The 23,886-nt window shown below is 40.8% G+C and overlaps 1 protein-coding gene across 2 annotated transcripts in view; it reads right to left on the reverse strand.

The window, feature by feature from the left end:
• The window catches only part of spg11 (SPG11 vesicle trafficking associated, spatacsin), a 101,922-nt gene that overhangs the window by 40,505 nt on the left and 37,531 nt on the right, over positions 1 to 23,886 (reverse strand). For both annotated transcript variants that reach the window (XM_055661384.1, XM_055661383.1), the window contains exons 17-25: positions 16,155 to 16,261; positions 15,118 to 15,263; positions 14,186 to 14,350; positions 11,358 to 11,424; positions 9,322 to 9,487; positions 6,223 to 6,431; positions 3,943 to 4,051; positions 3,681 to 3,840; positions 2,606 to 2,869 (exon numbers count right to left, since the gene is read on the reverse strand). In XM_055661384.1, the coding sequence (XP_055517359.1) occupies positions 2,606 to 2,869; positions 3,681 to 3,840; positions 3,943 to 4,051; positions 6,223 to 6,431; positions 9,322 to 9,487; positions 11,358 to 11,424; positions 14,186 to 14,350; positions 15,118 to 15,263; positions 16,155 to 16,261 (1,393 nt within the window). The remainder of the gene's footprint in view (positions 1 to 2,605; positions 2,870 to 3,680; positions 3,841 to 3,942; positions 4,052 to 6,222; positions 6,432 to 9,321; positions 9,488 to 11,357; positions 11,425 to 14,185; positions 14,351 to 15,117; positions 15,264 to 16,154; positions 16,262 to 23,886) is intronic.

Here is a 23,886-nt window from a genome sequence, read left to right on the forward strand (position 1 = left end):
AAACTCCCGCACTCCCCCAGACCTTAGTGGATCTTTGCTGCACATACACGAGTAACCAGACTGATTCCTGGGATGTCAGGACTTTCATATGAAGAAAGACTGGATAGACGGTTTGTACTTGTTAGAATTTAGAAGATTGAGGGGGGATCTTATAGAAACGTACAAAATTCTTAAGGGGTTGGACAGGCTAGATGCAGGAAGATTGTTCCTGATGTTGGGGAAATCCAGAACAAGGGGTCACAGTTTAAATATAAGGGGGAAATCTTTTAGGACTGAGATGAGGAAAAAAATTTTCACACAGAGAGTGGTGAATCTCTGGAATTCTCTGCCACAGAAGGTAGTTCAGGCCAGTTCATTGGCTATATTTAACAGGGAGTTAGATGTGGCCCTTGTGGCTAAAGGGATCAGGGGGTATGGAGATAAGGCAGGTACAGGATACTGAGTTGGATGATCAGCCATGATCATATTGAATGGCGGTGCAGGCTCGAAGGGCCGAATGGCCTACTCCTGCACCTATTTTCTATGTTTCTATGTAACATGAGTGCAAACATACCATACAAAGCAATCATCCAATTTGTTTGGTTTCTGAAACGGAGTGGAGGCCCTAATGCCTGAAATGGAGTCACCGCTTCACCTGGGATGATGAAACTGTGAAAGGTCTGTTCCATGAATCCTATACCACAACAATAGGGTTCCTCTTATCCGTGCCGACCACACATTCAACACAGCACCCACTATCATGATTTCCGCCACCATCAACATGATGCTACCATTAGGTATGTTACAAAACGTACCTGAATCGTGGTTGAGCATCTGCCCCACCCCTTGTGTGTGATTTTGACGCTGTTTAGAGGGGGCGGGTTTAAAACGCGATTTTTACTAGGCTGTTCCAATCAAAAATGTTCAGCCTAGTAAATCATTAACGGAAAATCGCTGAAAGACCCCGTCGCAAAAGGTATTATTAGTTTTTATGGCCTTGTATAATATTTATAGTAGTTTAAAAATCACTCTCTCACTCCGCAACCTCTCGCAGCCCCAGGGTTTTATAAAGCAAACAATTAAAGGTATGTACCTTATTTTTACATTAAATGGGGCTTGTATATAACCCTGTGTATAAAGTTTTCTATAGCGAGTAGCTCATTTTGGGCTCTTTATATCCCGCAATATTTTTCTGGGCACTTGAGGGCACAAATCCAGCGCAATGTGAACGTTCTAAACCAGCGCGTTCACAGGAACCCACTAGAAAGCCGATTTAAATTGACTTTAATTTACAGCAAATGAACACTAAATTCCTTCCATTTGGCCTATAAATTGATGTAAATGAGATTTAAAAATCATGTTTTATTGTGAATTATTTGTGAATATTATTTGGACACTTAGGCTATTTAAAAATGTTAATCATTTATTAAGAAATGGATAGATGTTTAGACTAGTAATTGAAGTTTGAAATTAGCTACAATTGGGTAACTAACTAATTATATGCTTTAATTTCAGGTCATCCAAGTAAGATTATTTTATATTTGTTTCAGAATGCTTCAATCTATGATAACTGAAAATTTCATTCAGTTCTCTTAATTTTTAAGAAGGTTATGGGCTTTTGACTGTCCACGATCACAGCTTTTTTGTTATGTCCATAGAAAATCAATAGGGAACAAGATGCTAATTTCCGAGTATGAAAATGGCCATAACTTTTTTATTACTTGAGATATGAAAGTTAGGTGTCAAATTAAACTTATTGTTATGCTTTATCTGATGGGATAAATTGCAGACTTGATTTTTTAAATCTCAAAATTTTGTAACATTGCTACTACCATGGCATTAATCTTCTCCCTTACAGTATTCTAACAGCTGCCCATACTACCTGCCTGTTCTTGTAACTCTTTCTTTCTCATCATCATGGACTGCCTTGCTGAAGACCTCTCTGTTTCCAAGGGAATTTCCTGTTAGTTGTCACTTTAAAGCTCCATCCCACTCCCACTGTGTGGTTTTTATTGCATCTTTCCTCTAACATTATTCGGATTATATTTCCACCAGAGATATCACCTGAAATTAGCCTTCACACCAGTGCCACCACCATTAGCCTCATTAGATCTTGTGCCCCTCTTCCCTCTCTGCAACTTAACACATTTGATTTTTAACTTTGTCAATTTCTGACGAAAGGCCTGATAGATTATGCCTGTTTCTCTCTTCACAGATGCTACCGGACCTGAGTATTTAGAGCAGTTTCTATTTTTCATTCACGTCTGCAACATCCACTATATTTCATTTTTTAAATAATATTCACATTGATTTGCTATTTACAAGGTCGAATTTAAAGGACATTTAAATGTGGGAATATTTATTCTCACACAGCCTTTTCTCATCTTTGAACTCGAACTGTGTATCCTCCATCGTTTCTTCTTCATGCAACATCAAATATCTGAGCTATGCACCTGAACCACCGCACTTGTTAGCCATATCCTCAATTCTGTCTGTGCTCTGGGAAAGGAAGCCTCTTCTGAACTCGTTAATGGGTTTGTAATAGCTACATAATTATCCCTATGCGTACTGTGATCAAAATGTCATTAACTGGTGTTACGTGCATTCAGCAACAAGAAACACCTACCTGAAAACATGCAGCCAGAACGCTCAACACTGGTGCGTTTTGCCGTACTGCCTCACTCAAAAGATATCGCCATGGATTTGTATTATCTTGGCACCTATAGAGAACTTGAAAGAGATCTTTTGGGGACTTGGTCTCTTTGTCGGCTTCTTTCTTCATCACAGTGCAACTCGCTGGCTTTTCGTGAGAAACAAATTGCAAATTCTGAAAGGCTAACGTCATGTGGTCCTGCAGAATGGGACTGAAGTTTTTTAGCAGTCTCTTCACCTATAGAAAGGATCAGATGGTAACATAAGGACACGGTTGTTTTTAAAAGTTTAACAAAGCAAGAGAACACTACAGTACTCTCTTAGCGTTTGATGAACAACTCAAGGTACTTAAAGCAATTTACAATCATATCATTACATTTTCCTGTGCATAGATAGGGTGATATTTCAGGTTTATGGATAACATAACATAATAGATTCTCTTGAGCAATTCCAGTTCAACATTGAGGACTTTAAAAAAAGTAAGCTGTCAGAGAATAATTTCCTCTTCGCAGAAAAGTGCTGCTGCATGAAGACATTTTGCACAAAATGTCTGATCCCCTTCTACTAATCAGTTGTGTGGAAAGAAAATGTCAACTTTTATTCCTGTGCAGGTCCACGGGTTACAGATTATCTCCAAGCCCTTAGTCAGCCCCCACACAGTTTAATCTCAATGTGACATCCATACTTTTCACTGTTACCACTGAAGAGGCTCTCTTTCAAATGGAGCTAGTGGCGCAGCTGGTAGAGCTGCTGCCTCATGGTACCAGAGACCCGGGTTTGATCCTAACTTCAGGTGTTGTCTGGCTTGTTTATAAATGGCAGACTTCTAGCCTAGAGTTTTCCCACCAGTGTGGTAGAGGAAGGCAATGTACAAAAGCAAGGGCACAAAGACATTCATATCAAGGGTCACGTAAACCAAATCTCACTCCAAAATCATATTAGCAGAGATGGAAACAGACTGTTCAATTGTCTATAATAAAATGTGGTGACACGAGAAGGAAAAGAGGCAAAGAGGAAGCAAATGCAACTTAATATTTCAAGCATTTTACCTCTTCTGGTTGGTAGTTGTGAAGTTGAGCAAATACTATAAACTGCAGCCATTCATCTTCTTGGGCACAAGCCTGAAGGTAGGCCATGCTCAGGGGGATGTCATGAAGCCTGCAGAATTGTGCCATCAGTGACCACTCCTGACCAGCTTCTAAAGATACCCTGCAATTCAATAAGCTCAATGTTATTTCTGATTTGATGAAGCTGCACCGTAACAATTGTACAAAAAGCGAGAGATTAGTTATGGTTGCACATTTTTGATACCTCCTTATATTTTTTCTTTGTATGTTCTCCCAAGTAGCATTCTCTAAATGTGTAAGCAATTCTTCTGCTGATAATCGATTCCCTTCAACCAAGTTCTGAAGTTTTTCAGCTGGGAAAAAACACAATAAGACATCAGGGATTAATTAAAAAATGTATTTACATATGACTTTATTGCAGTGTCCAGTGAACATGGAAATTGGCTCACTAACCGATGCTGAAATCATAAACAAAAGTTCATCAGAAAATGAGAAGTTCTAAAGGGGTTAGTCAGAATGTTACGGAGGGAATGGTGACGGTGAGTGGGCTGGGGGCTTGGAGGCGGTCTGGGGGTTCCACGGTCAGCTGCGGGAGGTGACCCGGGTCACGGAGGCAGAGCGGAGGCAAGGGAACAGCGCGTCGAAAGGCGGGGTGCTGGTGGAGTGGGCCGCTGGAGGCCCCGCAACAGCCTGGGGCTCTATTGGATCGGGCGCTGCTCACAGGCTGAGGATGTGGCCTGCAGCGCTATCAACAATACGCAATGCAAATGGCCACCACCACGGCAAATGTTTTCCCCCCCCAAAATTTAGCAACTCAAAATGTCGCCGGGAAATACGTAAATAAATAAAAACGACTGTGTTATTCTACATTAGAGTTATAAGTAAATCTAAATTTAATGTAAAAAGAAAACCCTGAGGATCAGTCCTCTGAACTAGTAAAATGTTCATAGACTTTTATTATCACTACTCTAAATACTACCAATATTCCTTTGCGGCAAATCTTGACTTAAATGTGAATCTCTCCATTTTCACAGCCTTTGTTGGAGAGCTGCTATTCAAATATTTCCCTTCATCGTATCTTTTCCACCACAGGTTTGCCTACTACAATGGAACGTGCCACCTGGAGCATATCACTATTTACTTGTAAACTTGCCAGAACTATGCTGCTTGTAGAACTCTCTGCTCATTGCTATGAGAGAACAACCCAAATTAAAGGAATTTCTAAAGGGTGTTCATCCAGCAGATGGAAGAGCAGCTTGGAAGTGTGAGGTGATGCATTTTTGGGAAATCCAAAAGAGGCAAGACAGATACAATAAAATAGGACGTTAAGAAATGTTGATTAACAGTGGGACCATGGAGTACATCCACAGTTCTCTGAAAGCAGCAACACAACACGGTGAAGAAGGAATGTAGCATGCTTGTCTTCATAGGTCAGAGCATTAAATGTAAAGTTGGGATGCCTTGTAGTAATTTTACATAATATTGCTTAGTCCGCACTGAAGTCTTGTACACAGTTCTGGTCACCATATGAAAGGAAGGTTATGGTTGTGCAGGAGAGTGTGCAGAGAATATTCAGCACAATATTGTCGGGATTGAAGTTCTTTAATTACAAGAAGAGATTGGATAGGCTGGGCTTATTTTCCCTGGAGCAAAGGCTGAGGGGTGACTTCATAGAGGTATGTAAAATTAAGAAAGGCATAAACAGGATAGATCGAATCCCTTTCCCTTGGTAGAGTATCAAAAACATAGGTTTAAGGTGAAAGGAAGGACTCTTTAATCTGAAGGAAAAGGTTTTGTTTACATAGAGGATTGTCGACATCTGGAACATGCTGCCTGAGGTGGTGAAAGAGTCAGATACCACCACTACGTTTAAGGGGCATTTAGATAGGCAAGGTACAGAAGGAAACATGCCTTAATTGGGAAAATAGGATCAATATGGACTGGCAAAACAGTCAACATAAATATAGTTGGCTGAAGGGCGTGTTTCTGTGGTGGGCCATGACTATCTTTCCTTGCTCTAGATGGCAGGTGATCTGGAATCGTGATTTCCAGTGTCAATGTGGGTGGCAGCGGTAAAGAAAAGCACAAGCACAGCAGGATATATTTACTCTCCGGGCGGGATAGCCCATTGTCCCAGTGTAGAATTACCTGGTCTCTCTGTCAATACAACAAATATCAGACATTTCTCAAGATAAACCAGGAGGACAAGGCAAAGAACCGTCAATACACGTCTACCAACTATTGTAAGTGCAAGTTGAGTTACTTGAGATCATAATGTGTTTTACAAAACATGAACACTGCTAAATAGCTGGTACCCAGGATTGTACTCTATCCAAACCACAAGGCAAAATGGATGATGGACAATGATGTCAAGACAAAAAACCTTGCAATTTATATTGTTTCATACACATTAAATACTGCCCAATGAACATCCCCTTAACATAATATACAACACAATATTCGCATTAATTGATAATTCTCACTATGATGGAACATCGCACGTCAAGAGAAGCAAGATAATTACCCAAAGCATGTTGTAATAAGTTGTGTTGAGACTCTTCAGTGTTTGTACACTGATGTTTCAAAACCACATTTGTCACTTTAAGGTCAATTCTAAGTTTAAAGCTGCCAACACCAAGTAGCTCAAGAAAGGCAACACATGCTGTGGCAACAACAGGTACGGTGAAGTGGGCTAATCCAAGAACGTACGCTTCAGTGCTCACTCGCTCGATCCTGAATCAGAAAGGAGAACAAATCAGGTCTGCAATTATCATGGAAAAGGCATGTTCACAGAAAATCACTCGGGCTGAACAAAATAATTTCTGCTTTTATATTCATTTCCAGCATCTGAAGTATTTTGTTATTGCAGTTCAGCAAAAGGAACATTACATTTTGTAATAGTCAACAAAAGGCACCATAAAATTAGTCCCATTATTAGATAGTAAATAACTAAATTTAGACATTAAAAATCGGATAATTATTTGTATATTGCTCACTGCAGAGGGAGGTAGATTATTTTCAAATGCTACATTTTTGACTCCGGCTACCTTTTTGTGAGGAGGAGCCAGTTTTGCATCTTCTGCGTTTGAATGAACCGTCCCCGTGCATGACACACACTAATATTGATCCACACGCTAATATTATTTATTAATAGCTTTGGTTTTTTCTGTATTTACATCGTGCCTTTCATTGATTTAAGAGATTCCAGAGTGCTTTAGGGCTAACTACTCCTTACGTTATGTCACTGTTGTGATGCGGTAAATTGTGTTAATATGCCCACAGAAAACTCCCACAAGTTATCAACTACAACTCCGTCTGAAGAAGGGTCTCAACACAAAACATCACCTATTCCTTTTCTCTGGAGATGCTGTCTGACCCGCTGAGTTACCCCGCTGAGTTACTCCAGGTTTTTGTGTCTATCTTTAGCAACCACATAGGCTGCTTTAGTGGCATTGGTGAGGGAATAAATGGTGGCAAGGACACTAGTGATAACTCCCTGCTCTCTTCTTTTAGGTATTGTAATTTCTATGTTTTGTGGAATAGGCAGAATCTACTTAAAATGTTTCATACAATTCAAGTGAAGTCGAGTATATTATCACAGGCAGAAGTGTGGTGAGGTACAGGTACAATGAAAATGTTGTTTGCAACAGCATTACAGGCACATAGATTAGACATCACACAGAATATAAAAATGTATAAATTATTCAAAGTGAAAAGAAAAAGACTGAGCAAAATTAGATAGTGAAAAAACACAATTAGAGTCCATGGTAGTGCAAGAGGTTGTCCTTGGTGTTCTGTTTAGTAGGACAAACACTGCATCACATGACAGCTGCCTATAAAACTAGGCTGCTGTGTTCGACTCCAGCCTCTTTTTGTTATCTGCAGGTCATTCCAAGAACCTATACAATACAAATTTACAATACAATACAAATTTATTATCATTTGAGCCCCAGTGAGACTCAAACGAAATGTTGTTTCCACAGCCATACAAACAAAGACACTGTCTTACAGACATACACATAATTAAATTCACACAAACATCCATCACAGTGAAGCCACTGTGATGGAAGGCAAGTCTTTTCTCTCCCCTGTTCTCCGTGTCTCTCCCGATGTCCAGGGCCCAGGCGGGCGATGATGAGTCCCACGGCCATTTTAGGCCGCGCGGGGCGATTTACGGCCCCGCTCCCGGTCTGAAAGTCCAAGGTTGGAACCCCCACGGGCGATGGTGAGTCCCACGGCCATGAAGCCGTGCCGGGTGATGTACTGTCCCGGTCCGGGTTGTTCCAACCCCGCGACACGGGCTGGAGAAGTCGCGTTGCGGGAGCTCCGGGAAGCGGTCTCTCTCTCTCCTCCCAGACCCGCGAGCTCCCGATGTCCCAGTCCACCGGACCTGCAGCTGCGTTGCTGGAGCCTCCGAGCCCCAGGAGTCGAGTCGCAGCAGCGAGTCACCGCCGCTCCCCACGCTCCAAGGCCGGCCAGCCCCACGATGGTGAGTAGTCCGCAGCTCCGCAGCTCCGCAGCTCCGCAGTCTCCCGAGCCCCCGGGTCGTTCAGGCTGGAGGCCGCTCCACGGTGCTAGGCCCCAACGACAGCCGAGACCCGACAGGGAAAAAGTCGGGTCTCCCGGACAGGGAAGAGATTTAAACAGTTTCCCCCTCCCCCCCCGCTCCCCACATTTACACATTTAAAAATACTATTAAAAAACACCAAACACTACATTTAACTAGACAAAAAATAAAAAAAAGACAGACAGGCTGTAGGGGCTGCTGCAACGGGTGAGTCGCGCCGCCCTGACTTTCCTGATAATTATAAGAAATAATCTATTCCTATACCTTGTGATTTAGGACATCAAGCTTCTGTACCTCCTGCACAACAGTTGGAACAAGAAGAGGGCATGGCCCAGATGGTGGGACTCACTGATGATAGATGCCATCTTCCTGATTCAGGGCCTCATGTAGATGCTTTTGAATAATTGCACCTTTGTATTCCAGAGCTTTTAAATCTGATCTGGAGTTTCAGCTTTGATCCTATGACTGATTGGTTGGATAACACCTTTCTAACTCAAAGTTGGACTTCAAAGATATTATATCCATTTTTTGGTGTTGTCTTTAAGAAAGCATTAAATTGAGTTACTCACAAGAGACTTGAACAAAGAAAAACAGCTCAGTGAATCAAAAAGGAAATGTCCCAAACAAGATTAAAGATTAGGTAGAGAGTTAGAACAGTGTACATTTAGTAAAGACATGGCTAGGAGGGCCCTTTACTAGTAAGAATATTTATAGGAAACAATAAAAAAAGTTTTATAGTCAGTCTGAAGAAGGGTCCCAAAGCAAACCATTGTTTGTCCATTTCCCTCCACAGATGCTGCCTGGCTTTCCATCCAGCACTTTGTGTTTTACACGTTAGAATCAGCTTGGTTCTTGAATAATGTTGCCAAATGCTATATAATAAACCCCTTATGACAACACAGACCAAACATAAACAGGAAAAAATATGATATGTATTTTTTTTCAAATTAATGACTTCCACGAACATGGACATGTTCAACTGAACCAAGAGCACCCACATTTCATACTTAGTGATATTTAGAGCAGTACTGCACGGCAATTTCTTAAAATACTTACAACTGCTTGGGTGAATTGCTCTTCACCAACTGCTGAACAAGGAAAGTTGCAAAAGCATATGATGGGCGCCCATGATGCAGGTAGTAGGAAAAGTCTAACCTTTCTGTTATGGCATATTTGTTCACCAAATCAGGGCAAGAAAAGTGAGGCAATTCACTTGAAAAATCTGTGGACAAACAACACAAATGTTGTTAGAATGGAAAATGGAGAGATCTTTCTCACTCCTATCTGATCTTGTGCATTCACGTAAGCAATTGTAGGAGAAATTCTTCAGCATGCACAGTTTTTTGTAGTGAAAAATTCCAAAGAATTATAACCTCCAGTGAACCTCCTATCTCGGTTACAACAAACCCGTGAGGCCTCTCAGAATATTCAATGTCGATTACATTTACCCAAACTTCGTTAAAATTCTATAGATCAGCCCTTCATCCAAGCAACCAATCCAGTGGATCGTGTTACAAATAATTTCCATTACAGCATTTATTTTCATTTAAATTAACAATCCTAGTTGAACTGTTGAGTCAACTGTCTTTTGGAAATGTGTAAGAAGGAATTGCAGATGCTGGTTTACACCAAAGATAGACACAAAAAGCTGGAGTAACTCAGCGGGGCAGATAGCATCTCTGGAGCGAAGGAATGGGTGACATTTGGGGTCGAGACCCTTCTTCAGACTGGTTAGGGATAAGGGAAACGAGAAAAATAGATGGTGATGTGGAGAGATAAAGGACAATGAATGACCTTCTCTCCAGAGATGCTGCCTGTCCCGCTGAGTTACTCCAGCTTTTTGTGTCTATCTGTCTTTTGGAAGTGGCAAGTGAACAGAATAAGAGATGATACGCCCAGGAGGGTGTAGAGGAGATTCACCTGGGTTGGCTGGGATGAAGTGCTATTAGTTTAGTTTAGTTTAGAGACACAGTGCGGAAACAGGTCCTTCGGCCCTACGGGTCCATGCCAACCAGCGATCACCCTGTACCCTAACACTATCCAACATGCGGGGGAAAATTTACAGTTTTTACCAAACCCAATTAACCGACAAACCTGTACGTCTTTGGAGCATGGAAGGAAACTGAAGCACCCGTGAAAACCCAGGAGGTCACGGAGAATGTACAAACTCCATACAGACAGCCCCCGTAGCCAGAATCAAACCCGGAGTCTCTGATGCTGTAAGGCAGCAACTCTACTGCTGCGCCACCGTGACAGCCAATTGTTAATGCCTCAGATAAATAATATATATATTCCAAAAGAGGTAAGCAAAGATAAACAATATCCGCAATGTTAATTTAAAGGCTTAGAACGGAAGACAACTTTTACTGGTGATTTGTCGCAAATTCTGGTTCTTTGTCAACTTCTTCCCTTCTTGTCTTTACCCCTGGATACATCTCTTTAGCACGTGTCCTCTCTGCCATCTTGGCATAATTACCAGTCTTTATGTACAATTAGATACTGAATGCAACAGATGAACACTTGTAAGACATCACAGCAAGTCTACTGTGATTGACTAAAGCTGACACACGGAAATGTTTCTGAGGAACTCAAATTAGAGGAAGCAAGGCTGCTCTCAGTTAAAGAATCAAATCCAATTTGAGCATCTTCTACTTCTCATTCAGTTCCTTGGGATGGAGGATGACTTGCAAAGCCAGAGCAGAAGCAAGACATCAATTCGAGAGTCTCAAATGTCAGGGTATGTCAATTCAAATGGCAATTGAAATGTGGTTGTTCTAGTCCTGTGCAGTTCAGTTAAATGTTACTTTTACCTGGGTGCCATTGTTATCTGCCTTTTAAATTTTTATTTCCGTTTGTAATGAACTGTCAAACCTATCATGAAGATACTATTCCTGGTTTGCTTTAGATAAGCAACACCCACCATTTCAAGAACCAAACTTATCGGCAAAAACTAATGAGTTCAGCAGCTGACAACAGATACATGAAATTAGTGCCCTAATTGCCCTTGAAAGCTTTGGCAAGCTCCTCTACTGCCTTCTCTCCTAATTCTGTCTGTTGCTCTAGTTACATTCATTAATCTCAAAGGCACTCACCACAAGTGGAGAGCAAGTTGGCAGACTGCCAACTGAAGAGCCTAGATGGGTCAAAGGGGTGCAGTGACTATAAGAAATAAAGGAAAATTAAATGAGCAAAGTCTCCTGGAATTAAAACATGAACAAAGGGTGGTGGATATAAAACATCTGTGCATGCTTAAAAATAGCAGAAATCTTAATGAAGTTTACAGGTCAAAATGAATGCACAATAATGAGCTTTATGCAATTTCCCAGTGAACACACATAACAAGTTATGAACAATTTAAATGTTCTTTATTCTTGTTCTGCTCAAAATAAAAACATAATGAATCATTTTACATTGTACAATATGACACATCCTAAACTGAAACTGTCGTTATGCAGTCGAATAGGTCTTCAAACCAACAAGGACATTTGTCATCATTAAAGCTTTGTTTATTCATGTGTCTAATAGAAAAGCTGCAGTCTGCCCCATTGCACACATAAATTACAAGGTCCCAAAAAGCCTGAGTTGGAAGTATGGGATGGTTAACAATCTGGGTGACAATGAGCAAACATCTCCAAATGTTTTATATCAAACTGAACGGTATAATTAATTGTAAGAGATTACCCTACATTGTTACAATAAATTTACCTTTCAATTCCTTTATGATTCAAGGTAATTTCATCTTGAGTGAAAATATTTTTAAACTTCATAGTACACTGAGGCCAATGATTCTAAAAGAGATCCTTTCACAAGCTAACATACAGCAGAGGCAGGGAGTATTTTGAGCATTCTATAACTTTTGGGATCAACCCTACACATATTTTCAGCCAGTTTAGTACATATATTATGAATATCGGCGGCCTCATGCTCGCCTGTCTGATTTACATATTTAAAAATTGGGCACTGATTGCTTCATTACTATTCCAACTGTGAAATCTGGTCAATTATGATCAGTCACCTGTTGGTGTTGAACAATAGATTAAAGGATTAGATTAAATAGATTCAAGTTTGGGTTAAAGGATGACAAAAAGCTGCCTGTGGCAATGGCAAGCAAGCTTATGCTGAATGCACACTGGCTGTTAATATTAGTTTAACTAAATTTGGAGTCTCTACTCTCCTTTGATACTCAGTTGTATTCCTTAGCTAAGAATGACATTTCAACTATATTGCAATCACTAGACTATAACTTCAAGAACCTTGGAAAATTATCCTGCCCGTTATCATAAGTAGACAAAAAAATGTTGTAGAAACTCAGCGGGTGAGGCAGCATCTATGGAGAAAAGGAGTAGGCGACGTTTCGGGTCATTGATGTCAGGGGTGGGGGGAATAACAGAACCCGTTATCATGCTCTGTCCACACAGTGGAATGTAAGAAAAGCAACAACATTAACCATCCAGTTAACTCCAGGCCAGTTAACTCGAATTCTTAAGTTTCACACTTTTACAGATGGAACTATTCTTTCGAAAAGGACAAAATGAATGAAGGGCACTGGCTAGGGGAGTGGGAGAACTCCTTTGTGTTTATATACAGGATTCTTCATGCCCACCTGCAAAGTAGACAAGGCCTTGAGTAAATGCCTCAGCTAAGAGCAAGTATCTGTCACATGTGCAAACCTGTCGAGAGAAGATCAGCCTGGATAATGAGCTCTGGTCTCTAGGTTACATTTAACCCACAAAATTCTGATTTAAAGGCAACTGTGGCAACCAACATTTGGACCATTCTTACCATTCCCCACTGACCAGAATTCTATTTTTTTTAAATAATTGCAGAAGGCGATATGACTGGTCCAAATGTTGAAGACCTAAGTTGGGCCAATTTTGATGGTATTTCATCTTGGGACGTTCAAAAGTTGATTGGGGGAGGTAAAGGGACATCTGGCAAGTGGGAGGTTTCTAAAAGTGTATGGAAAGCTCAGAGCCAGCATGATCCTGTTAAGAGTGAAGGGCAAGGCATTCAGGAGTAGGCAACCAAAGATGACAAGAGATATTGAGGCTCTGGTTATAAAAAAAAGTCTTATGTCAGGCATAGGCAGCTGGGATGGTGAATCTCTTGAGTATAGGGGGTGCAGAAGCACACTTAAGAGGGAAATCAGGAAGCAAAAAGAGAACATGAGATAGCTTTAGCAGATAAGGTAAAAGAGAATCCAAAGAAATGCTAGTAGGATATTAAGGGCAAGAATCATTGGGGAGAGAATAGGATCCCTTGAAAATCAACAAGGTTTTCTATGTGTGAAGCCACAAGAGATGGGCAAGGTGTTAAATGAGTATTTCTCATCCATACTCACTGTGGAGTAAGACGTGGATGCTAGGGAATTCAGGGAAGTTAATCAAGTCTCGAAGAGAGTCCAATTTAAAGAAGAGGCGCTAGTGATCTTGAAACACATCAAGGTAGATATATCATGATCAAGTGTATCCTAGGATATTGTAAACTAGCCAATTGGATACAGGGGGTAGTGGTAGAGGACTGTTTTTTAGACTGGAGGCCTGCAACGAGAGACATGCTGCAGGAATCAGCATTGGGTCATTATGGTTCTTTAATATTGGTCATTGTTGGTCATTACTGGTTCATGATTTATATTCACAATTTGAATAAATGAATTTCTGAAGTACAAAAGAAATGGAAGGTCCTACTTTCTTATGTTCCCATTTCATTTATTTTATGTAATGGTATCAAGAGGCGATAATACTTGGCTAAAGAAAGGGGACAAAGAAAAGGAAACATGCATTGTGGTTCTAGGCAAAGAAGGTAGAATATAACCAGTATTGCAGTTGTACAACATCCAACACAGATACATTATTGTAAGAATGCTGTTTACGAAAGAAGAAGAAACCCAAGCATTTAATATGAGACGCATTGTGAATACCTGCAAAAGATGGTAGAGAGAGATGTCTGGTGGTGGAAGGCCATGAAGAGTGAGCTGCGGGAAGAGAGCAGCACGCAGCTTGGGATAGGGAGCCAGAGCCATTTTCAATAACTGCGGGTCAACCTTCCAGAGGGAATCACCAACATCTTCCTTTTTCTGCATCACCTAGAAAACCACAGATAAAGAGATGTATTCGGAGCCTGTCACAATTTCAAAAGGTCACAAAGGCATTTTAACTGACGAGAAAATGTTGAATGTTCGATATCCTTTGCTTTTATGAGTTACGATAAATGACTAAGATATTCAAAATTAAGCAGGGCAGTTTAGAACAAAGCAGAAATGACAATTTCTAATAATGAATGAATTAGTAATTTAGGCTATAAATTTAAGATCATCCATTATAGAATGAAAGGAAGTCAAGATATTAAAGTATTTTTCCCCCAGAGGACTGTTAAATAAAATGTTTCCTGAGAAGGTGCTGATAGAAGAGGCATATTAGACTTTGAAAGGCATATGAGTATGTATTTCAAAAGAACGTGAAAAGGGATGTGAAGATATGGCAGGAGGTTGGGAGAGTTGGTTAGTTCTCACAGGCAGCATTGTTGAATTGCTGCAGTTTGAGCATAAAATTCCAAATGTTTGCCAAGTTTGGTTGAAGAGGCATATGGAATTGTCAGGTGTAAAACTCCAAGAGAAAACAGTTTACATGCATAACTTTATTTTGTTTATTTTGAATTGCCATACAACCCCACGTTACCCCAAATTTCTGCTACATGCTCAAAAGAAGCAGGTGTTCTTATTCAATTAAAAACAACTCATAAATCGATCATTACAAGAAACCTTGGAGCTTGGAATGACAACCTCATGCAATGGGATCAAACTTAAAAAGTAGAAGTTTCAATCTTTTAAAGGTACAGCCTTTTATAACTCACCCGATCAATTCCTCCAGGAGCAAACATAATGGTGGCTAACGCCATCAGAGTATGCCCTTCCAGAAGCATGCTGCTGACACTGGCTTGGTTACTAGGGATCAGCATTTGGGCATTTGCCAGACTTGCTTGGAATGCCAGAGATGCATCTAAAGACATAAAATGGAAGTCAGTACATCTGCAAGCGTAAAACGAATGGAGCACATTAATGTAATATTTCAAACTAAGAATGAACACCAGAGTACAGGAGATTCAGTCATACCACAAGCAATGCTGTAATTACCAGTATCCTAGTCCACACACAAATGTGACCTTTGCCACAGAGACTGTCACTCCCGCATTGGTCTCTTCAGCCACAAGCGTCGCTGCTCCAGCCGAGGTTTGGAGCAAACAGCCAACAACTAGGATGCATCACACATGGTCAGTCATGACCGAGGGGGGCCTACGGGGAGTCCACCTGAGGTAGTGCGATTGGGTGATCAATAATTAGCCAGTCAAAGTAGCTTTACCTAATACTAAACTGGAAGCAGAGGAATTGTTCTTTTGCAGGAATACTTTAGATACTTCCAACATTAGCTATATCTCTGCTAAAGTAACAACAGGACAATTTATAATGATTTAAAGAGACCCAAGGGAGAACCATGATAAAGAATTAAAACCATGACATACAATGACAGATAATTAAAAGCCTGGACAAATGACAGGTTTTAAGAAGTATCTCAAATAAGATGCAGTTCCAGAATTTGAGTATGGGACCTGAGAGCAGATAGCATCAGTGGTGTGATTAAACATATAGACGGTGAATAGTCAGAATGGGAAGAGCAGAGACCTCAGAGGGTTGCAGACTTTGAATAACAAAAATAGATGGGAAGGGGTGAGATCATGACGGATTTTGAGATAAACCTTTTTCAAAAATTGCTTAATTGAGAACAAACATATATGTCATTCAGCAAGTGATATGCGCACTGAATTTAGTGCACGATGACAGGTAGTTAAATTAACTTAATAGCATTAAATCACTTCAACTCAATTATGAATACCTGCTGGATTGTCAGCAACCTCTCTTATTCGCATTAAAAACTCAAACCAAGGGTGGGCCACATGGAGAGCTTCGTCGTCCAGCACAGGGCAGTTTGAGGGCCTCAACCTGTGAGCAAATCATGAACAAAGTTGACAGTAAATGTCAAATGTAAATAGTATATTGGAAAGTTGGTGGACATCTAACATTTCATATGTATGTCAATTTTGGGGTGAACAGGGAAAATTATTATCCCAAACATTCACTACTGCTTCTCAACAATTCAAAAAAGATATATTGTATTTGAATTTAAATATGGAACAGGAACTTTAATGGCAATTTAAGTTTTATTCGTCTTCAGTTTGCAATATCTTTCTACTAGAAATTATATTTTGTTGATGTTGATTTGCACAATGGCACAGTGGTAGAGTTGCTGCCTTACAGTGCTTGCAGCGCCGGTGACCCGAGTTCAATCCCGACCACAGGTGCTGTCTGTATGGAGTTTGTGCGTTCTCCCAGTGACCTACGTGGGTTTTCTCCGAGATCTTTGGTTTCCTCCCACACCTCAAAGATGTACAGGTTTGTCGGTTAATTGGCTTGGTAAATGTAAAAATGGTTCCTAGTGTGTGTAGGATAGTGTTATTGTGCGGGGATTGCTGGTCGGCTCGAACTCAGTGGGCCGAAGGGCCTGTTTCCGCACTGTATCTCTAAAAAAAAAACTAGGGCCCAGGGAAGTCCGAGGTGGCAAAAGTACTGGATGAAATTATACCTTAAAATGATGTGGTCAATTATATATCTTGGTGAGTATCGATTATTCTGAAACCACCATTACACCACTATGAGTGATCATCAATTCAATGCCACTCTCCACCTGCCTTATATGGTTTTTAAATAAATGAAGCTCATATATCACCAATGACACAGGATTTCAAATACAGCTCTTAATAATCATTCTTATTTTGGGAATGGGATGCAAAGATGGGCAGTGGAAACAATTGGAGAACTCATTCAAAGACCCTATCCAGCTAAAAAGGCCAAATAGCATTTCCCCGTGCAGTAGACCTCTACGAGGCAAAGCTATGAACTTAATACAATCAGTTTATTTGTTCTCAAAATATCTATCATGTTCGTCTGCGGGGAAGCCTAAACACAACCTTCTCTGATTATTTATAATGACCTCCAGCGGCCTTATTATGACTTACCCAGTCCTGCACTATCCATGTTATAGTTTAGCATTCATCACTTCATTGTTTTTGTAGAGGGATATTTAAACATTCTTGGTCTGTCATCTGGGAACATCAGGGAGGCAGATTGTCTACATAGTTTTCAAAACTTCTGATATCAATAGAACAATTTTTACGAAGGAATTCACCCCTGAATTATTAAAGGAAGCGTACAACATGTTGCTGCTGATGTATAGTTTGCTAGACTGTTAACTAGGAATTAATTCATTTTCTGAAGGAATTGGGAATAATTTTCTGAAATGGAACCTTGAACCGAGTGAATTGTTTCCATCAGTGAATTAAGCCTGCACGTGATATACAAAACTATTGGTTTCAATATGCATTTAGTGATATAGAACCATCAGGCACAGGTCAGTTGGCCTGTTGTGCCCATGTGGGCTCTTTGATTGAATGAGTCCGAGATTCCTGCAAATTCCCCCTTTGATTAATTATTACTTCACCTTTGGAAGTTACTGATTCTGTTTCCATCACCTTCTCCGGCACTGTACTCATTTCACAACCATTCACAGCATAAACCAAACAATGTGTAGGAAGGAGCTGCAGATGCTTTTTAAATCCGAAGATAGACACAAAATGCTGGAGTAACTCAGCGGGACAGACAGCATCTCTGGAGAGAATGAATGGGTGATACAATACAATACAATACCATTTATTTGTCATTTGAACCTCACATGAGGTTCAAACGAAATTTGGTTTCTGCAGTCATACAAGAAAAGAACCAAGACACACACCAACACAATTTACACAAACATCCATCACAGCCATTTAAAGCCGCGCCGGGCGATGTAAGGCCCTGCTCCGGGTCTTGATGTTGGAGCCCCCGGCGGGCGCTAGCAAGTCCCGCGTCTGTTTAAGCCGCGCCGGGCGATGCAAGGCCCGCTCCAGGTCACCTTCATCCCCGCAATTCGGGCGGGTGCAGTCGCCGGTGCCCCGCAAAGCGGTCTCCCACCGGGGACCCACGAGCTCACGGTGTCACCATCCACCGGAGTCGGGTCGCAGCCGAGCGCCACCGCAGCTCTCCACGCTCCGAACTCTCCACGCTCCGAAGCTGGCCAGCTCCACGATGGTAGGTCCGCAGCTCCGCCGGCTCCGTGACTTGAGCCCCCAGGTCGTTCCGGTTGGAGGCCGCTCCACGGTGCTAGGCCCCAACGACAACGGAGACCTGACAGGGAAAAGGTCGGGTCCCCGTGCAGGAAAGAGATTTAAAAGATTCCCCCACCCACCCCCCGCCCCCCACACATACATAATTAAAATCCCACTACAAACTATACCCTCAACGGGAGAAAAAAAAAAAAAAAAAAAGACAGACAGACTGCAGAGGCCGCAGCGACGTCGGTCGCGCCGCCCACCCATGTTTTGGATCGAAAACTTTAATCTGTCTGAATAAATAACTCCACAAATAACTTTGATCTGAAGAAGTATCTCGACCCAAAACGTCACCCATTCCTTCTGTCCAGAGATGCTCCCTGTCCCGCTGAGTTATTCCAGCTTTTTGTGTCTATCTTTCATAAATAAAACAATGTTCTTCTTCCCATTGGATTTACTTTTTGTGGTTAAACTTATCTTAAATGTGCCCTGTTTCGTGTCTAAGCTTTTCGACAGCTTTTTGACAGTGGAAGAAAGTTCAGCAACTTATGAAGACGTCGATTGCATTCTGCAGCAGTCTGAATGGGACATTACGATACTTGATTAATTCTGTCTTTCACACTGCAGTTATACGTCAGATGTATAATAAACCTGCAGTCCCACATATCTAATTATATTAAGTCTCCAAGCAAAATAAAGTCTGAATGAGAAGGAAGGGGCAGGAGGGAGGAGATAGAAAAGGGTAGACTGATCTGTACTTTTCTATGCAAGGAGACAAAATGTGTAACAGTCTGATGAAGGGTCTCCATCCAAAACGTCATCTATTCCTTTTCTCCAGAGATGCTGCCTGAGCCATTGTTACTCCAGCATTTTGTGTCTCTCTTCTGTCCTTTTGATAGCCGTTGTGGTGCAACTTAAACTGCTTTACATAAAATTCTCCACACGGGGGAGGTATGTTACAATAAATGTCCTTGGAATTCCATTGCCCATCACAATACTTCTATGCACTAGCTAATAAAATTGATCTAAAATATTATCTGATTCAGCCCATGGTGCCTTTCAAATAGTTGGTCCAGGTCCTTTGTGCTTCTGATAGGCCAAAGCAATGTTAAACAATGCAACAACTTTGTTTCTTATGTCACTTTGGCAAAGTTGTTCCATGCAGACATGGCCTGTAAATGGAGCTTACAATGTATACTGAAACAAGCCTTAATTCGACCTCAGGAAAGGCACAAAGAGCGGGTCAGGTAGCATCCCTGGAGAACATGGACAGGTGACATTTCGGGTCGGGACCCTTCTTCAGACTGATTGCAGGGGTGGTGTTTCTTTTACTTCAGCATTTTAGGTCTTTCTTAGGTAAGTCAGCATCTGAAGTTCTTTGTTTCTAACTAAACCTCAGCTGGGAAGATAGTGTTAACTACCTTCTTCCAGCCAGGCTGAATAATCATATTCTCAACCAGGTTTTACCCATACCAATCTCCTCAGCACCCCAGCCCCTCTCTCTGGTTGAAACCACAATCAATCATCTCTTCAAGAAGCACATCTCTGCAAGCATCTGGTCCCCCCCCCCCCCCCCCCCCCCGTCAATGCACTGCTTGACTGACTTCCACTGTGAATTCCACCCCACTATGGTGTAAGCTCATGGACAAATGGGTTTTCAACTACAGATTTAAGCAAACAAAGTTTAAATATGTAAAGCCAAAATGTGTTAAGTTAATATAACACATGTTTTAAATAGAAAAGTCACAGTTAAGGAAAGAGAACTTCCCGTACCAAGTTCTTAAGACCTCACCTACAAATATTATAACCATCTTATCTCCTTCCATTTTTACAGTTCTGGTTGGCCCATTACAGGAAGGATGTGGAGCCTTTGGAGAGGGTGCATAAGAGGTCTACCAGAATGCTGCCTGGATTGGAGGGTTTTAGTTTGTGTGTGTGTGTTAGTGTGTGTGTGTGTGTGTGTGTGTGTGTGTGTGTGTGTGTGTGTGTGTGTGTGTGTGCGGAGGGTAGAGAGAAGATTCTAATAGAGTAAAACGGGATGACCATGAAGATAGCTATAAACAAAGTTACCTCGTAAATGAATGAATGAGGAATTTCCTTTGTTCTTTGCCTTCTCTGCTACCTGTACTAACCTATTTCTCAGTTCTAATGAAGAGTTTCAGACACAATACAATAATTGTTTCTCTTTCCACAGATGCTGCCTGACCTACTGAATTTTACCAGTGTTTGCTATTTTAATTCCATATTTCCAGCACCTGTAATTTTTTGAATTCCAAAGAGTTTGTACTGGGTACCTATAGGGTTAAGAACAATGGGATTGTGCCAAAAGAAAGAATCAACTGGAGACGTGGAGAATGAGATATGTGTAGAAAGGATGTTTTTAATTATGCATCATAAAAAGTGAACATGTCCCAAGCAAGAAAGATTGAGTAACAATAGATCTATAAAATGTAGAATGGCACAACTCAGAATGATAGACGCTATGCTTCTCCACTGCTCCACTTTAAATTATTCTCTGACCTCATTTGAAGCCAGAGTATTAAACATTCTTCAGACATCAAGGGTACAATAGCATAGTAGTTCTGCTGCAAGACTACTAATGTTGAAGCCTCAACTAATGATCGAGGGACACAAATTCAAATCCCATGAAAGTGGCTGGGGAATTTAAATGTTGTTAATTAAAACTGAAATAAAAAGCATATCATTAATTATGACCATGAAATGTCTGGATTGCTGTAAAAACCCATCTGGTTCACTAATAACCTTCACAAAAGGCACTCTGCCAGTCTTACATGATCTGGCCTCCATGTGGTGCCACATCCATTGTTAACCCCTGCCTGCCCTCTGAAGTAGCCAAGCGAGTCGCTCAGTTACACCAAACCACTGCAAGTTGGATATGTGGCTGTCCTGCAGTTCATGATAATCTACAGCTGAGCCATTAGATACAGACAGTACACACCTTATACATATCAATGAAATTAAAATAATTGACTCCGAATATCAATTTATGTTTGATGAGAACATAAGTCTACAGATGTCTATTGGACAGCAGAACTCTATAAACAGGTAAGAGGACAATGAATGTCAGATTTTAAGAGATTTTTTTCATGCTCTTGATTGGCGTAAGATAATGCCCATTATTGTGAAAGCTGCTTCTGCCTCGATACTTTTCACTGATTATTTTTCACGCTTAATAGAGATTCATTCATTTCTGGAACTTTGTATCCTGACACACAAAGTCACTGTTTCAAGAGACATTCTCAAGTCATTGTTGCCTTCTAACTAATTTTTGAGTTTCTACCACTTCATTTCCTTCTTTCTGAGAAGGCACTTGGCCTGCTGCAGTGAAATTTTACATTACACTCGACAAGCCACTCTTCAGCAAGTGAGCCTGCCTATATATTCAATCACTGACAGTATTATAGTTGGCTTTGACTACATTCTCACTCAACACTTAAAGCATAACTATAGATTAGTTGTCTTACAACACATCGATCTATAAATCGTTCCTAAGTGCTGCATATAGTAGTGATTTACTTTTGAGGATTTTTTCTAAGTATGCACAAATTCCAGCAGGGATTATAACTGTAATAAGGATCAGACACACTGGCATTTGTTTAACACTTTCCCAGATGCTCCTGATATATTCCAAAGCCAGTATGACAACGTTAATACAATGTATGAAGAACCTGTTTTTTTTTGACGTCCAAATTTTCTTCGCTCCATAGATATAGGCTGCACCCGCTGAGTTTGTGCCAAAAAGAATTTTGTGTACCGTAGTACAGGAGATGCATCAATAGATTTTATCCGAATGTGCCTTGGGATGCAGACACTTGTCGGATTTCGGACATTTTCGGATTTCAGAATGGAAGATTAGCGTAGATAAATGTAGAAGCGGGGCGGCTCAGAAAGTCTGGACGCATGCTTCTCCACTGCTCCACTTTAAAATTATTCTCTGACCTCATTTGAAGCCAGAGTATTAAACATTCTTCAGACATCAAGGGTACAATAGCATAGTAGTTCTGCTGCAAGACTACTAATGTTGAAGCCTCAACTAATGATCGAGGGACACAAATTCAAATCCCATGAAAGTGGCTGGGGAATTTAAATGCTGTTAATTAAAACTGGAATAAAAAGCATATCATTAATTATGACCATGAAATGTCTGGATTGCTGTAAAAACCCATCTGGTTCACTAATAACCTTCACAAAAGGCACTCTGCCAGTCTTACATGATCTGGCCTCCATGTGGTGCCACATCCATTGTTAACCCCTGCCTGCCCTCTGAAGTAGCCAAGCGAGTCGCTCAGTTACACCAAACCACTGCAAGTTGGATATGTGGCTGTCCTGCAGTTCATGATAATCTACAGCTGAGCCATTAGATACAGACAGTACACACCTTATACATATCAATGAAATTAAAATAATTGACTCCGAATATCAATTTATGTTTGATGAGAACATAAGTCTACAGATGTCTATTGGACAGCAGAACTCTATAAACAGGTAAGAGGACAATGAATGTCAGATTTTAAGAGATTTTTTTCATGCTCTTGATTGGCGTAAGATAATGCCCATTATTGTGAAAGCTGCTTCTGCCTCGATACTTTTCACTGATTATTTTTCACGCTTAATAGAGATTCATTCATTTCTGGAACTTTGTATCCTGACACACAAAGTCACTGTTTCAAGAGACATTCTCAAGTCATTGTTGCCTTCTAACTAATTTTTGAGTTTCTACCACTTCATTTCCTTCTTTCTGAGAAGGCACTTGGCCTGCTGCAGTGAAATTTTACATTACACTCGACAAGCAACTCTTCAGCAAGTGAGCCTGCCTATATATTCAATCACTGACAGTATTATAGTTGGCTTTGACTACATTCTCACTCAACACTTAAAGCATAACTATAGATTAGTTGTCTTACAACACATCGATCTATAAATCGTTCCTAAGTGCTGCATATAGTAGTGATTTACTTTTGAGGATTTTTTCTAAGTATGCACAAATTCCAGCAGGGATTATGACTGTAATAAGGATGCACACACTGGCATTTACATAACACTTTCCCACCTCAAATATATTCCAAAGCCTTATGACAACGTAGTACAATGTATGAAGAAGGGTTTTGGCCCGAAACGTCGCCTATTTTCTTCGCTCCATAGATGCTGCTGCACCCGCTGAGTTTCTCCAGCAATTTTGTGTACCGTAGTACAATGAATGTTGTATCATATGGCAAGTGGTGATCAAATTCCACAAGATCCCACAAACAGCAGGCTTATAATTTGTTTTGGATGTGTCCTTCATCCATCACTTGTGCATAACCTGTCCCTGCACCCGTCATAGAGTGTTAAGATGCTTAACGCTCTCTTGGATGCTCCCTCTCCATGTTGAAGAATAATTGGCAAATGATTCCCATGTTGATT

This window comes from Leucoraja erinacea, chromosome 33, assembly GCF_028641065.1.
Source record: "Leucoraja erinacea ecotype New England chromosome 33, Leri_hhj_1, whole genome shotgun sequence".
NCBI classification, from domain to species: domain Eukaryota; kingdom Metazoa; phylum Chordata; class Chondrichthyes; order Rajiformes; family Rajidae; genus Leucoraja; species Leucoraja erinaceus.